The sequence below is a fragment of the Lactuca saligna genome, chromosome 5 (genome assembly GCF_052625555.1).
Source record: "Lactuca saligna cultivar CGN05327 chromosome 5, ASM5262555v1, whole genome shotgun sequence".
Taxonomy (NCBI): Eukaryota; Viridiplantae; Streptophyta; class Magnoliopsida; order Asterales; family Asteraceae; genus Lactuca; species Lactuca saligna.
The window spans coordinates 223,980,075-223,997,279 of NC_136421.1; the positions used below are offsets into that span (position 1 = coordinate 223,980,075).

The 17,205-nt window shown below is 35.6% G+C and overlaps 1 protein-coding gene across 1 annotated transcript; it reads right to left on the minus strand.

Moving 5' to 3' along the window:
• Positions 1-9,341: 9,341 nt before the first annotated feature.
• On the minus strand, positions 9,342-12,000 carry LOC145045385 (Subtilase family protein). Its single transcript, XM_078993724.1, has one exon. The coding sequence runs from the start codon at positions 11,942-11,944 to the stop codon at positions 9,629-9,631; it is 2,316 nt and encodes a 771-aa protein (XP_078849850.1). The 5' UTR covers positions 11,945-12,000; the 3' UTR covers positions 9,342-9,628.
• Positions 12,001-17,205: the final 5,205 nt, after the last annotated feature.

Consider the following 17,205-nt stretch of genomic DNA (forward strand, 5'->3'; position numbering starts at 1 on the left):
TGGTAATCCAGGAAGATCTTCGGGAAATACTTCCGGATAATCACACACCACAGGAATACTCTGCATCATCTTCTTCTCTTTCTTAGCATCAATCACGAATGCTAAATATGATGTACATCCCTTGGTCAAACACTTTCTAGCTTTCATTAGGGAAATGATTCCAGAATTCACTCGCGTTTGTCCCCATACACCATAAACGAATCTTTTCCAGGCGGGTTTACTTTAACTATCTTCTTCTTGCATAAAATTTCGGCATCATTGGCGCTGAGCCAATCCATTCCCAACACGATGTCGAAACCATTAAGTTCGATAGGCAATAATTCCTCGCGGAACTTATTCCCATGTAAGTCGATTAAGATGTTTTTCATACGATGGCTAACAGGTACAAACTTGCCACTAGCAACTTCGACTAATAAAGCATTATCTAGTCTATCAACAGGCAAAGCTAGTTTTCTACCAAATTCATGCGATATAAAGGAGTAGTTGGCTCCAGAATCAAATAAAATTTGGGCAGGCAAATTGTTAACAAGAAAGGTACCTGAAGCGACATCAGCTTCATCCTTAGCAGCTTCCAGTGTCATCTGGAATGCTCTCGCCTTCGGCTTTGGTGGAATGTTGGGCTTAGCTGCCTCCTTCTTCTTCGGACAGTCTTTCAAAATATGCCCCTCTTCATTACAACCAAAACACATCCTTTTGTTGTTCGGACATTCATTGGCAAAATGTCCAACCTTTCCACACTTGTAGCAGGTCACATCCTCGCTACATTTCCCAAAGTGCTTTTTCTTACACTTATCACACCACTTCGCTTCTCCCCCTTTTCCCCCACCAAACCTTTTCGAATCAGATGTCGAAAATTTGTTTTTCTTACCGGAACCAGATGTTCCCTCAAACTTCCTCTTCTCACCAACCTCAACCTTGTTGGTGGTTCTCCCCTTGATCATGTTTTCAACAAACTTGGCAGCCCAGATAGCTGCCTCTAGAGTAAGTGCCTGACGTACTGGCACCTCGTACTCCCATGGAAGTCCCTTCGCATACCGATCCACCTTAGTCAGCTCGTCTGGAACGATACGCAAGGCAAACTCCATCTTATCAGTGAAGTTGTTGGTGTATTCATCAACTGACATATTGCCTTTCGTTAGTGTCAGAAACTTGTTCTCCAATTTCAACAGATTTTGAGCCGAGCAGAACTTGCGCTTAAACTGCACCAAGAACTCTGCCCATGACAATTGCAGTGGCTCATTTGGGCTTACGGTCTTTCCTAAAGTGTTCCACCAACGAACGGCTCCACCTCGGAATTGACGCACGGCATAGATAGTTTGCAACTTACCTCTGCAGCCACACGTCATGAAGGCTAGCTCCATTTCGGAGATCCAATCCATAACCCCAATCGGATCCTCCTTTCCATTGAAGGTCGATGGTTTGCAAGTCAAAAAGTCCTTGTACTTGCATCCCATTCCATCATTCCTTCCATCACGGTTGTCTTGTCTAACTATCGGTGGGTTGGCTTGACCAACAGACCCACTAAAGTTTCCACCTTCCGAGTGCCCTTCATTCAGTTCAGGCTCTTCCACACGAATCGACAGTTCTTCACGATTTTGTTGAAGCAACCGTCTAGTTTCATCCATCTGACGATCCAACATCGTCTGAATCATCAATTGCATTTTCATTATAATCAAAACTCGGGGTGTCATGTTCCGATACAGACCAATAAGCATAAACGAATACATTACAAGTCATATAACAAATATAAACATATGTAGACTTGTAAACAAAACAACTTGATGGTTCATCCATCTTACGCCCTTGCGCCACTTCCAGTAATACAAATAAAACTGAGTGGGTAAGGCTTGGGAGCCTGGTGAGCATATAGGGTTTTCAACCCACAATAAATAATTAAATTAATTATTATCAACCAACAATAACCCGGTTACCCATTCCCGTTATTCTCACTTTACGTCCCTAAAATAACTAACACAAGGGACCTAATCTAAGAATATTTTCATCGGGGTAACAACACATGCTGTGGGGTTTCCTCAGCAATATAAGTCAAATAAGGCAACCATGAGGGGGATGGAATACAGCGAATGAACACCCAAGTTCATTAACACCTACAGGTTATGAGCCTGCTAGCGTTCCACATGACTATCTAGAAAAGTCCGTGGTCGTCATCTAAATTCCGCTAGATGACTGGATCAAAACAACAACGGGGCCTCTCATCTGTTTATTACACACCAACTATCTACCCATGTTCTACCCAACATATTAGTAGATAAAAACATACATTTTTATACATATTTTCAAAACCTGTATAGCATGCTTGATCAATACATTTTCCATATAACAGATGAGGCACACACACATAACACGTATTACATATAGAAATAATCATATCTGTAAGATAGAAGAAGGTGAATATACATTCACACACATAACAACAAAATATACACATAACGCGTATCTCGTATAAAATACTTTATAGTTATACGTTAGGAGAAAGTAACAACGCCTTCGCACGTATAAACGACGATAAACTTAATACACTCAAACCATACTTGTATTATTATTGCGTTTATGAAAGGTAGTATACACTCACTTGATCAGAAGATGATCGGACAGCACTACGACATGCAGAAGTAGTAATCCTCAGCAGATCTGGAAGATCTCCAGAAAAATCGAACTTCTCGCGGGCAGAGCTTCGGCTCGGAAACCGCACTTCTCGGGATCTTCGGGATCTCGGGACTCGGGAATATTACCGGGGCTTCGGGGGTAAAAATGCAGAGCTTCGGCACAAAAACGAGAGGAAATTAGCAATTTGGCTGGCTGCCCTCGCATCCTATTTATAGGAGGCTGGGAGCCTCATTTACGCGGGGCGTACAGCAGTACGCAACGCGTACTGCCTCCGAAATACGTCATTGCATGCGTCATCCGAAGTGTCGACACTTTGGCTGTACGCGGGGCGTACTCGAGTACACGGCGCGTACCTCGGATCAGAGCTGTGACTCGTCTTCGGATAATGCTTCCGAATTTTCAATTAAAAATAAATACAAATTAATTAATAAATTTCAGAAATTCATATCTTCTTCATACGAACTCCGTTTTTGACGTTCGTTATATCCACGGAAAGGTGAGACTACGCTCTACAACTTTCGTTTAGACTCCGTCGGCTAATTTTGAATTTATTTTTATTATTTATTTTTAATAGGCCGGGACAGAAACTTTCATTATAAATTCATAACTTCTTCGTTTGACGTCCGTTCTCGCCTAACTTTTTATCGCTTTGATACTAACAACGAGATCTTCGATTCTCGTTTAGATCACTAAGGCTAAATATCGTTTTAACGTAAATCTCACTTTTTACGTTATCCAGCATTGCCGGTTCTGTCGTGAAACTTCGACAGGTCATAACTTCCTCGTTATAACTCGGATTTCGGCATTCTTTATATCTCCGGAAACCTTGTTTCAACTACTACAACATTATCTAAAGATATCAAGTTTAATTTACACTTAAATTTTGACGCTTATTTTTATTCTTAATTAATCAAACCACATAATTAAGCAATTAAGCACAAAACACATAATACTCAAATAATACAATCTTATTATTTCAAAACGGGTTACAAAGGTTAACCTAGACCATTACATTGCTAAAAATGGCAAGCCCATAAACACAGGCGTTACAGTTTGGTCCTCCTAGTTTCGGTTCAGCAGCCTTCGGGTCTGACCAAGAGGGTTCGGTTCTTGCTGCTTTTGGTCCAAAGATTTCGGCCCTAAGAGCTTCGGCCCTACAAAGGGTTTTCGGTTCTTTTAGGGTATTTTACTCGTTCTAACCCCGTTTTAAGCGGTTTTTGACCCGGTTAAAGGTCGGAATGACCCGAATGACTTCAAAAAGTTACGAGAACCATTGAGAGAGATTTGGGAGAGATTTCAAATAGAAAGAGATAGAGTGAAAACGATTGAGAGAGGTTTCGTTTATGCCCTTTTTGAGTGTCCGGCTTCATAATGAAAGGTCCGTAAACCTCATTAAGCCATGTTTTAATGTCTTACATACTCCCGATGAGTGTGCATTTATGTTTTATCGCTTTGGTTCATTGTTTACCGCATTTAAGGCTTAGGAAAAATTCAATCACATGGATTTTTCAAATGATGCAATCTCATTAAAATAGCGGATTGTTTAGTAAATACACCACGTAAACCCTAATACGCAAGAGCTAATTGAGTCGTCCGGTTTAACTTATTGACTTTGTTTGACTTTGACTTGACCCGAATTTGACTATTGTCACATTATCTCTAATAGGCCTTGTTGGGCCATAAATGATTTCATTTGCCCTATTGGGTCGTAAACCCTTTTAATTGGGGCCAATGGGCTGAAAAATATTATTGGGCTTCATAATTTCGAACTAAGCTAAGAAAGGGCCCAAACCATTTCATCTCCACTTTTCTTAGCCTATTCTCGGCCTATAAAAAAATGGGTGGATATATGAGGTGCCACCTCATAATTACATAGTGATTTTCCATGCTAATTACCCTGCAAGTAAACAACTAATCTCATGTCTCAAGGCATCTATCACATCCTAACCTTTCTCCTCTCTTTCTCTCTTCTTTTAGTCTCGACCGAACACACACCCCTTACCACCTTCATTTTTCTTTCAAAATCTCTCTCAAGAACTTCCTATTACTCCTTAAGATTTCGTGACTTTGGTGTGTGATTTCAAGGGGATTGCATCAAGTTCATCACTCTTGGTAATTTTCCATCATACATAAGTTATTGATTTTTATTTTTAAGCTAAGAACACTCCCTTACGTGGCTTCATTTATGTTCTAGCTTTCTAGGACCATCTAAGTTTCAAAACTTCTTCTAAAGAAGCACTCAAGGCCGAAAACCACATCATCTCCTTCCATATCTTCATCAAACCGAGAACAACAGCCCAAAGTGAGTTCATACCCCTTGTTTTTGGTTTTAATATGTTTTGGGGGAGAATACAAGTTGCTTATGTGATAGATCTATGTATTGTGCATGTTTATGTGTGTTTTTCTTGTTATAAGTTGTGCAAATGTGATGAAACACTATAGATCTCGAAAACTCCAACAAAAACTGGTGAGATTTGTAAACTAAAACACTTTAAGCAACATTCTAAAAAGATGAAAGTGTTAAACATGTTAAAGTTGTTGAAAAACTAAACAAAATCTTATATAACGACTGTTTTTGCCAAATAAACAAAAAGTTGAGACTCTTATGACATTTACGGTTTCATAAGGACTAAAAGAGTCAAATTTATACAAAAATGGGTCCTTATGATATTCTTAGTGTTAAAAGGGCCAAAAATGTAAGTTTTTGCATAATGGGCCTTAATGTGGGCCTTTACGGTTTCTTGCGGCCTAATTTGTAAGAATTTCGATTTGTATGGATTGAATTGTTATTTAACACAAATTCAGCAAAAAAATGTAACTTACGGTTTTTATAGGCTGAAAATGACACTTTATTTGAAATTGGGCCTAAAATGTTCTTTTCACAAAACTTGGGCCGAAAGTGTCATTTTTATCAAAAATGGGCTGAATATGTAAATTTTTGCAATAATGGGCCGAAAATATCAATATATATACTTGGGCCAAAAATGTCAATTTATAGATAATTGGGCCGAAGATGTCAATTTTCATAATATTGGGCCAAAAATATTATTTTAACCAAAGTGGGCTAAAAAATGTCATTTTATTTGAAATAGCCTATAAATGTATATTTTTGGTCTTAAGGGACCTAAACTTACTAAAAATAAGCCTAAATTGTAGAGTTACGACTTAATGGGCCAAAAATGTATTTATTACAAAAAGCGGGCCTTTTTCGTCATTTTGGTAAACCATCAAGCTAAAATGAACAACATTATAACAAACAAACAAAATACATCGATTCCATGTTTATTGGGCCTAATACTCATAGTACATGTTTATTGGGCCTTCGTGGCCACTTTACATGCTTATTGGGCCTAATACTTATCTTACATGTTTATTGGGCCTTAAGGGTCCATTTACATGCTTATTAGGTCCAGAATGTACAAGACATGCTTATTGGGCCTTTATGGCCTATATACATGCTTATTAGGCCTCTACTATGCATTACATGTTTATTGGGCCTTAGTGGTCCCCCTACATGTCTGTTGGGCCTCATACATTCACACACTACTCGTTGGACTTTTCAAATATAAATCGCACTCAGAAAAACATTATACATAACATGATATCATACTCGCGTGAACACAGTTAAGGATCTAGTAAGATATGTCTGTTGACACCTTTAGAGTGTACGATCGTAGCCTGTAGTTACAACTAGAGTCTCCTAGAGGGAGAGCAGGAGTTTGTGTATAGATCTATACGGGGTGACTCCCCACACCTGAACTGTTCGCTACAGTTAGACTAGGCCGATCTAGGGTGACAAACCTTACCTTAATCAAGTCGACGCCTGAAAGCGTCACGACATGCGAATTCGTCATAAATCAAGTATGGTTAAAACGGCTCACTTAGAGATTCTCTTCAACACGATTTTAAGGAAAACCTATAATACTTGTTGATACAAAAACATACATACACTGATATTTGGTCTTAGGGTTGAGACCGCAACACTCTTATAAACAGAAAATATAGGATTTTCTGGAGAAACACACAATTAAACACTATTTTTTACTTACAACAGGAAATACATGATTTTTATCTGGATTGCATCTTATTATACAAAAACAAAAAACACACATGCATTAATACTTGATTTTGACACATCACGTTCAAACAATTTTTTAAAAAATATCGGATTTTCTGGTGTTTTACTAACAATACAAAACTTTCATTCGAACATGCTTATAAACTCACCAACATTATATATGTTGACGTTTTCAAAATAACTTGTATTCTCAGGGAATCATTAAGTGGAAGGATCTTCAAGAACATGTGGAATTTGTTGAATTTTTGTTATCATCATACATTGATTATTTTGGCATGTAACTTATGATACTATACTTGATGTAAACAATGTTGGTTGTATTGTGATATGTATGATGATGATTTTGTCTTGTTTCAATTATATACATTGTGATGATATCCCAAGTTAAAGTCACTCGAGCCCCAAGACGTTTTCGTCGTCTGGTTCGGGGGTGTGACAGACATCAGTTTTCTGGTTACTTACGGAATCAAAAAGTTAGAAGGTCATTTACCTTCGAATAATTCCAGTAATCCAGGTGAATATCTTTGCAATTCCTATCATTTAATTTGAATTATCGTTTAGGAAACCCTAATACCACTTTTGGTATCTACAGAGTTCATTGTTTATTCAATTTCGTAGGAATTCATGGGACCAGTAATTTATGAGAGACATATTTTCTAAAGAATTCACTCCTGAGCTTTTCATTTTTGATAATAATAGGATAAATACAGAGTATATATTTTTTTAATCATCAGTAAGTTTTCTTTTTGTCAAGGAAGGAAATAAATTATGACTAATTCGGTAAACTTACTTCATGTGCTTGAACGTGAGCAACAAAATCTATCCATGCCCCCACCAAGAAAGTATTTATATGTAAGATTTATAAGTAAATTTGGCTGAATATGCAGCCGATACGGGTAACATCGTTGAAGATAAAACACCAGAGATATATGTTGAATATGCATTGTACATTAATGCTCCTCTATCTGGGCTTCCCATGAGAACAACGTTTCTGTAGATTTCTGAGATTATCATACCAACTAGTATCCACATCTCCCTTATACATGATTCCTAGGTAAAGAAGTTATGTCGACAACCAGAAGATATGAGTTGTTAGATTTTCATTAGTGCAATCATACATAAGTTCTGCTTATATTGACAAAAAGTCGTGTTTTGGTGCTTAATTGATTATGTATTTGGTTTTTCTTACTAGGTAGCTTTGGGTTTTCACTTTTCAGCAAAGAATACGTTATTAATTGGAAAAAAATATCTTTTCGATACTACTTCAGACAAGAAACATGAAGCACTTGATTTGTCTAATTTTGCCTATTAACTCAGAGATTGAGCACTTTTGGAATTCAACATCAACAAACAAAATTTCAACATCTTTAGGTACAAAATCTGCTACTGGCTCAAACAAGATGAAATCAAACGATTTAAACTCCAAAAGAACCAAGAATTTTTACACCAGGAAATCTCCTAATTACACTTTGTGCATGAAGTCAAGGAAACATTCCACACCTTCTATTCCTAAGTCTATCCTTCAGTCACAACATTTCAAGTCTCTCAACAAGGTATGTGTTGATATTTGGGCTAAAAGAAAGAAATGCACTTGCAATGATTGTTTTTAATGATTTTGTTTTAGTTGGGTTCTTCAAAAATGGTATCAACAATCTAAAAACTTTTTATCATTTTCTTACCCAAATCATGCCCCATTTTCAAACTACTATATAAACTATTCTTCTGGTGGAAGACTTTGGAAGCCAATTAAATGCTAGAATAAAAAGCCATAAGGGATTTATAACCAAATATTCAGAATAAAATGGTTGACTTTTTAAGATCGGTGATGTAGTATTGATACTATGCATGTTTTTTTTTTCTATTTAATAGATTCCAATTACCTTGTATGATCTTTTAAGCTCATCAACATCTTCTCCTATCCCATGTTCAGACCAAAGATGTTCTCAACATGGTCGGTCTTGTGATTCCATCTTTGCAAATAATTAGTATACTTACACATTCCATTATAGAGATGGAAGTGGAACATCATGTTATCTGGACGATAGTTGATTTTAATGTCATTTTGGTTGTAGTTTAAGATACAAGGGGGCGATTTAGGAAGGCGGATGTGGACCCAAATCTAGGTAAAACGTATTTTGTATAACTGTACGAATGGCTTAAGTATGATTTTTTTACCAATTGAGATCTTACATTTTTTATGATAGGTTTGGGAAAGCTTTGTTGGAAGAGATTTAATACAAGTATGACAAAAGATTGTCACTAATTTGGAGTATGCTTTGGTTTTATTATGGATGTTTATTATTTTTTTTTTCCGATTTAATAAGGTTATTTTGTTGGAGCATGAAATGTCACACATTCAATAAGGTTATTTTATTAAAACTCTAACCATGAACTACAAAACTCATAAAGGATATTGAAGCACCAAACCGGTCTTTAGAAATGGTGCACCAACTAAACTGTATAAACAAACCCTATCATTAGAATTGGGCCAAAGCCAAGAATAAAAATTCAATATCTACACACAAAACCAACGTAGAGAGACGCGATATTTGGCTTTGTATTTGTCCATCTTAAAATACATTGTCTATATTTGGTTAATGATGTTTTCTCAAACAATATAGAAGTAAACCTTAAATTGAATAACATCATTGAAAACATTTTTTTTTTGAACTTGTTTTGCTATTTATACAAGAGAGCAATTGATACATTATTATTAGTATAATTAAAACCCAACTTAAACTTTAATAATAATAAATAAAAAGTTACGGACGCCGACAGACGCCAACAACTTACCAACTAACCCAACCTTAAACGTTAAACCCCAACAATCCATCTCTCTTGTTTTCCCAAAAAGATTTCGGAAACCATGTCCGAAACCTCCATGATCAATTCAGCATTAGAAAAAGAATGCCAAATTCAAATTTACATGCTCATTTGCCCATAACTCTTCTTCCATTGGATGGCAATCGGGCTTCTTACATTGTGCACTCCATCGCTCCATTCAATGGCGCCAAACACCGCACTTCCACCACCACCGGAGCTGAAAGTGATCTCATATTCCACTTCTTTTTTCTCTTCGCTAAACTCAAGCTTCGCCGGCGACACAACCACCTCCACCCCCTGTGGAGCACTCACTCTCACCTTATAAACCGCATCCACCTCACTCCCTACGTTCTTCACAACCCTCTTGTACTTCACAACTCCGCCGGTTTTGGAATCAAACACAACAGAAAAAGATGGGTAGTTTAGATCGCCGGGGTTACTGAACTTTCCGGCACTGCAATCCACTGGATCTTTTGTAAAAGTAGCTATTTGCTTGGAGTCGTATCCAATGGCGCAAAGGAAGGACAAGTAATCATCGACTCCGGCGTCGTATACCAAACCTGGATTAAGGGCTCTGTTTGGATCCACGTGTCCTGATCCGTGAACGAACGGTGTGGATTGTTCGCCGGTGGCAAGGTCGGTAATATTCTTTCCGGTGTCGTCTAAATAATAAGCGGTGGTCATGAGTGCAGATTTTATAGCAGCTGGTGTCCAAGTCGAGTGGGCCCTACGAAGCAATGCGGCTAGGCCACTCACATGAGGACACGACATTGATGTACCTGATATAATATTGAAATCAACCCGTCTAGAGTCGATATCCAAATCGGTCGGGCTGGTGTACCCGGTCCAAGCGGCTAGAATGTTAACGCCGGGAGCAATCACGTCAGGTTTGATGATCTCCGCCGTGCGGTAGTTTGGCCCACGGCTTGAGAATGAAGCCACACGCGGTGCTGATGGTGATGTACCGATGACTGTTCCTTTGAAGACAATCGTCGCCGTTGGAGTCGGATTGGATTTTAAATATTCTTTTATCTTATCTCCACCTGCGGCACCAACCATGGTTGCAGGTAGGAGATGCGCATCGGCGAGAAGCTCTTCACCGTTCTCGTCTAAGTTTGTATGGATCATTCCGACGCCTCCGGCTATTTTAACGGCGCTTCCCTTTTCAACCCTGGCGTTGCCTCCACGATCGCATATCACGATTTTGCCGGCGACTAGTGTGGAGTTTAGTTGTCCGGAGTAACAGTATCTGCTACCACAGTCCCCTGCGTAAACTAGAGGATACTGAGTGTCGTCAAGTCCTGAACCGGAGTAAAGAGATACCCCACCGTAAACCCTCCCATCACCTAGAACAACGTCTGCCGGAAATTCTCTGTCGATTGTGGAAGCTCCGACCGTAAGAATCCAAGGAGCGATGTTAGTTGCAGTATAAGGATCAGGGCCGGAATTTCCTGCGGAAGCGGAAAGGAGAATACCGTGTTGCATCGCTCCAAAAGATCCGATAGCAATGGAATCTCGGTAGTACTGAGGAGCATAACCAGAAGATCCTACCGATAAAGAGATGATGTTTACACCATCATCGATGGCTTGGTCCATGGCGGCAAGTATATCGGAATCATAACAGCCTTCGCTCCAACAGATCTTATAAACAGCAATCCTAGCCTTAGTAGCCATACCTCTGGCTTCACCTCTTGCAAACTCAAAAAATCCGGCATCCTTCACAATCGCTCCGGCAGCCGTAGAAGCCGTATGAGTTCCATGACCTTCCGTGTCCCTAGGAGAAAGAGTACCACCAGTTTCATTCAACCGGCTTCCAAGACTTGCTGTATAACCTCTATAATATGCCTTAGCCCCAATAATTTTCCGATTACATGCCGTCGCAGGAAAATCCGACGTGGTTTCACAACTACCTTTCCAAGTAGACGGAATCGGTGGTAGTCCTTCGTCTGAAAAACTCCCTCGTTCAGGCCATATCCCGGTGTCAAGCACTCCAACAATAACATCATCACCATATTCCGAGTTCGGCCAGATACCAAAAGTATCCGCCAAACCAAGGAAGCTAGGTGTATGCGTGGTATGAAGCGTTCTCCGGCGATCAGGGATCACAGAGAGTATCCCCGGGAGACGACGGAGCTTGGCAGCCTGAGCTCGAGTCAACCTAACAGAGAATCCGTTGACAGAGCGTTCGTAGGTATAAAGGATGTCAGACGGTTGATGAGACGTCGAAACAGATCCGACGATGGAGGAGTACCACCGATGATGAGTGGAAAACGTGGTAGGTTTCTCAGATTTTGAAGCGTGGATGATATAAGTCTTTGTTTGATCGATTGATCGCGTCTTAGTGGAGACAGTCACAGATACACAAGAGAAAAACAAGAAACAAAGGAGAAGAAGAGGTGGGAGTGAAGTCGCCATTGTTGGGTATCTTGAATATCCTTGGGGAAAAAAGGAAATATGAAGATAAGAAGGCACAGAAAAAAGATTAAAAATTTAAAAGTGGGAGATTGAAACACGTTGGACTAATCGATTGGTTGATCTAAATGGGCCACTTGTAAGTATTACCTACCACTACGCTACTTGTAAAATAATAGGACAGCCAATCAATCGTACTAGTCATTCACGATTAGATATTATTTTTAAATTTATTTAAAGAACGAATTCTATTATATATTTATAATCTCCCCTTTAGTTTATTATTTATTTACAATTCCACCCCGAAAGTTTAGGGAATATGACTTATCAAGGTATGTTCACATCTGGGTAACTATCTTTTTTTTGTACATATGTAGGTAACAAACTTTTTGGAAGTGTTCACATATGACCATTATGATCTGCTATAGCAGGTTAAATCCTAGATGTGAACTCTTTCAACAAGTTTGTTACCTAGATGTGTACAAAAAAATAGTTACCCAAATATGAACAAAATGAAAATTAAAAATTAAATTACATGAATGGTCCCTGTGGTTTGGGGGAATTTGTGGTTTTTGTCCCTAATTTATTTTTTTAACTTAAATGATCCCTACTATTTATTTTTGTTGCGCGTTTGGTCCCGTCTTACCTAAAAATACTATTGTGCCCTTATTAATTTATTATTTTAATTAATTTTCTTATCTATGTATTTATTTTATACATATTTAAAAAAATTAATAGACCACACATATTTGTATCTCATCGGATGATCTCTACTGTTTATTTTGAATTAAATTTTTTTTTTTTAACTTGGATGATCCTTACTGTTTATTTTTGTTACGCGTTTGGTCTTTGTCTTATCTAAAAATACTATTTTTCCCTTATTAATTTTTTAAATTAATTTTCTTATTTATGTATTTATTTTTTTATAAAAAAATTAATATACCCCAAATATATGTATCTTATCACTGTAAACCTGAAACCACATTTGAGAAATTTAATTTGAGTCTTACCATTCACCATCTCATCTCTGATCCTCCCCATCTTCTATTTCTTTTCCATCTTTAGTAACATCAACGTCTTCACCGTCTTTTTTTTTTTTGGTACTTCAACTCTGGAGAACCAATACCATAACCTACTGTCTCTTCATATTTAGTGGGTTGTAGTGTTGTTTCGACGGAGTTGAAGGACCGAAAAAAGAAGTGATGATGAAGACGTCGATATCACTAAAGATGAAAAATAAATAGAAGTTGAGAATGATGAAAGATAGGATGGTGAGGAGATACAGATATGTGAGGTCTACTAATTTTTCTTAAACATATAAAGCATAAGTACACAAACAAGAAAATTAATTAAAAAAATTAATAAGGGCACAATAGTCTTTTTAGGTAAAACAGGGACCAAGTTCGTAACAAAATTAAATAGTAGGGACCATCCGAGTTAAAAAATTAAATTAATTAAAAAATAGATAGTAGGGATCATCCGATGAGATACAAATATGTGTGGTATATTAATTTTTATAAATATGTAAAAAATAAACATAGATAAGAAAATTAATTAAAAAAATAAATTAACAAGGACACAATAGTATTTTTAGGTAATATGGGGACCAAACGCGCAACAAAAATAAACAATATGAACCATTTAAGTTTAAAAAAATAACTTAGAGATCAAAACCACAAATTCCCCCAAACTACAGGGACCATTCATGTAATTTAATTTTTACTTTTCGTTTTGTTCACATTTGGGTAACTATTTTTTTGTACACATCTAGGTAACAAACTTGTTGAAAGCGTTCACATTTAGGATTTAACCTGCTATAGCAGGTCATAATGGTCATATGTGAACACTCCCAAAAAGTTTGTTACCTACATATGTACAAAAAAAAAAAAAAATAGTTACCCAGATGTGAACATACCGAAAAGTTAATTACCTTGATAAGTCATATTCCCGAAAGTTTATTATAATTGTAACTATAAATAATATTTTTGACTTATTTTATTGGTTTTTTTACATTATTACATATTATAATATTTTATAATTTTAAAACGTAGAACAATGAAATAAAAAAATATTATAAATGTAAACAAAGAGATTAAAATATATAAATAATGTTTTAACGTACCAACTTGTTAACTCATGAACCCGAATATAACCTGGGAACACATATAATTAAACGGGTTAGACGAGTTACGTTCGGGTTGATGTTTACAACCCGTCAACCCAAACTCGATAAATGATGTAAGACACGACGTTAAGGTAAGGTAAGAAAACAAAAAAAAATATCCCATGAAAAAACTCAATTGTTTAATTACCGGTGAAAAAAACAAAATAAAAAATGCTACTTGAAAAAAACTCATGCCATGATGTGATAAGGCACATACCGACACATTAGATTTGATGTTCTTTTTGACCAATTAAACCGAACATAAATTTGATTTTATTAGAGACGGCTATTGGCCAAAAAGTTCAAAACCAAAACCACAACGAGGCTCTAGTCTCATTGTTTAGAAGTTTTGCAGTCTAAGGGGTAGTTTGGTAGAATCTGAATTTTTAAGATCTTAATTTTTAAGAAATCTGAATTTCTAAAATGGTCTGAATTTTTAATATCGTGTTTGGTTGGAACATCTGAATTGTAATCTGAATGATAAAAATAATCATTTTACCCTTATGTAGTTATGTGTAGTGCTAAATGATAAATGTATAATTGATAAATTCTTCCAAATTAACTTCTTTCAATCCATGAAAACCTAAACATCATACAATACAACCAAATTATATATAAATTCTTCTACATTCACTTCTTTCAATCCATGGAAACATAAATATCATATTCTTTCAATCGATGAAAACATAAGTATTATACACTAGTCAAATAACGGTTAAAAATCACATGAACTAATGATTCAATAAACAGTTAAAACTTAATCAAAACTTGCAGTTTTGCAATACTTTGGCAATTAAACACCTTGTTGAGGCAATTTAATATACACATGGTAAGCAATTCAAAATGGTTTGTTTAACAAAACTTCAAAATCATTGATTTGTTGAGGTACATAATATTTTGTTACTTTAATGTGTTGTTGATTTGAATGGGCTTCAAATGTGGTGGTGCTTGTGATCTGAGCTTCTTTGCTTGGTCATACAAATTGTAATTGAAATAATTACAAAGTAACAGGTTCAAGAGTGTTTAGGAGTGTTTTTCCTGTGCATCATACATTTCAAAATTCATGAATCACATTACCAATAATGGTCATAACAATAGTTATAATAAACAAATCTGAGAGCCAATTTCACGATATGATCAAACAAACAATGATAGAGATCAAATTTTAAGAGATTATTATGCTAGAAAATTGAAGGCGTCGTAGATGAAACCGATTTAGAAGGAGTTGTTGGAACTCGATTCAGGGCAAGAACTAACTTTCACGATTTTTAGGTCTCTATGAGATTTCACGGAAGTGAAGTGTGTCGTTGCCGATGAGGCGGGTGGAAGCGATGGCGGAGACAGAGGCATCGACGATGGTAGAGGGTTGTAGGTCCGACTTGCAGTGGAAGAAAGAAGGTAGGTTGTGTCGAGTGAAGTAGAACGAAAAGAAGAAAATAGTTGGGGTTCACTGCAGAGTCATCGCTAGTTATGGAGGAGGGTGAATGTCGGAGGTGAGTCTCATACAAGATGTTTCACCGAGGGTCTCACAGAGGAATAGAATGGAAGCATAGTAGGGAAAATGGGCAAGAAGATGATGTTGACGTTTTGTTGGAAAGGGTGGGAGGGAAAAGCAGAGCAATGGGTAAAAAAGGAACAAGCATCTCTTATTTCTTTTTGAGACTCTCTTCCATATCTGAAATATTAAGAGGCTTATAAAATATTAAGAGGCAAAAAATAATAGCCTATCAAACAAGTTATATCTAAATTTTTAAGAAGTTACGTCTTAAATTTTCAATTAAGAGATAAACAAACTGGGCCTAATAGTTGCAAAAAATAGTTTATATATATATATATATATATATATATATATATATATATATATATATATATATATATATATATATATATATATATATATATATATATTCTTTAGCAACAAGAATATTTCTTTTTAATCGCTCTACCATTTGGTCCATATTTTTATTTTAATTAATTTTTGAAATGGTTTAATTTTTTTTTCTTTTTAAACCAACAAATATAAATGTATAATCTACTCCTAAATTAATATATAAATTTCACTTATATCCACGACGACACTTGAACTCTCAACCTCAAAGAGGGAAGACATCATCTGATACCGTTGGGTTAGAAATCCTTTGATAAAAAAAGTTGTTAACCATAATATTTTAGCAAAAAGAATATATCCGGGATTTTAATAATTGATTTTGGATTAACCTATATAGAATCTTATATGTATATCTATACAAGATTAAAATATTAATTAATACATGTTTGGATGTTTGAAATGTATTACATTTTATTAAATTATAAAGTTAAATAATGTAAACAAACAAAATGTAATTTTTTAGAATATATTAATAAGCGAACGCAAATGTATAAAAAAAATAATGTAAACATGTAAACAAACAAAATGTTAAAAAAAACATTAAATAAATAATTAATATCAGATGATTGATAATTACTTGTGTTTTTAACTTAATTTGTGTAACAAATCAAAATGTCAAAAAAATAATGTTATATAATGTTAATGTAGTAAACGTAAATAAAATATATTAAATGAAATATATTTGATCGCAACGTCAAAAAATTTAAAACATTTAAACCGGAAAAATAATGTTATATAAATTAAAACAATAATAAATAATAATATGATTTTATATAATTTAGATAATTGATTTTAAATAATTAAAATAGTTTTATAAATATTATATATTAACTTTATTAAAATAAAGAACAATAATAATAATAATTAAAAAGTTAGATGAGATTGAAGTGATGGTGGAGGTTCATTTAATTGTTTTGGAAGGTTTAACAACCCAAATTCGCCCATACCATTTTTGTACCGATTGTTTTATGCAAATGTAGATTGCTTAAATGAGGATGCATTGGGTTGAGTTTATAGGGAAAAGTTTTAGAAAAAAGGGAATTATAAAAAAAATTATTGAATAAAGAGTTTATATAATTTTATATTTTTAAAAGTTTTTGGTTTGTCTTTCAAACATTCTCATAAAAATAGAAGTTGTAGTTTTCAACATCCAAATAACAATTAGTTTTGTCAAACATGTTTAGTTGAATATTGTAAAGAAATTGATAAACA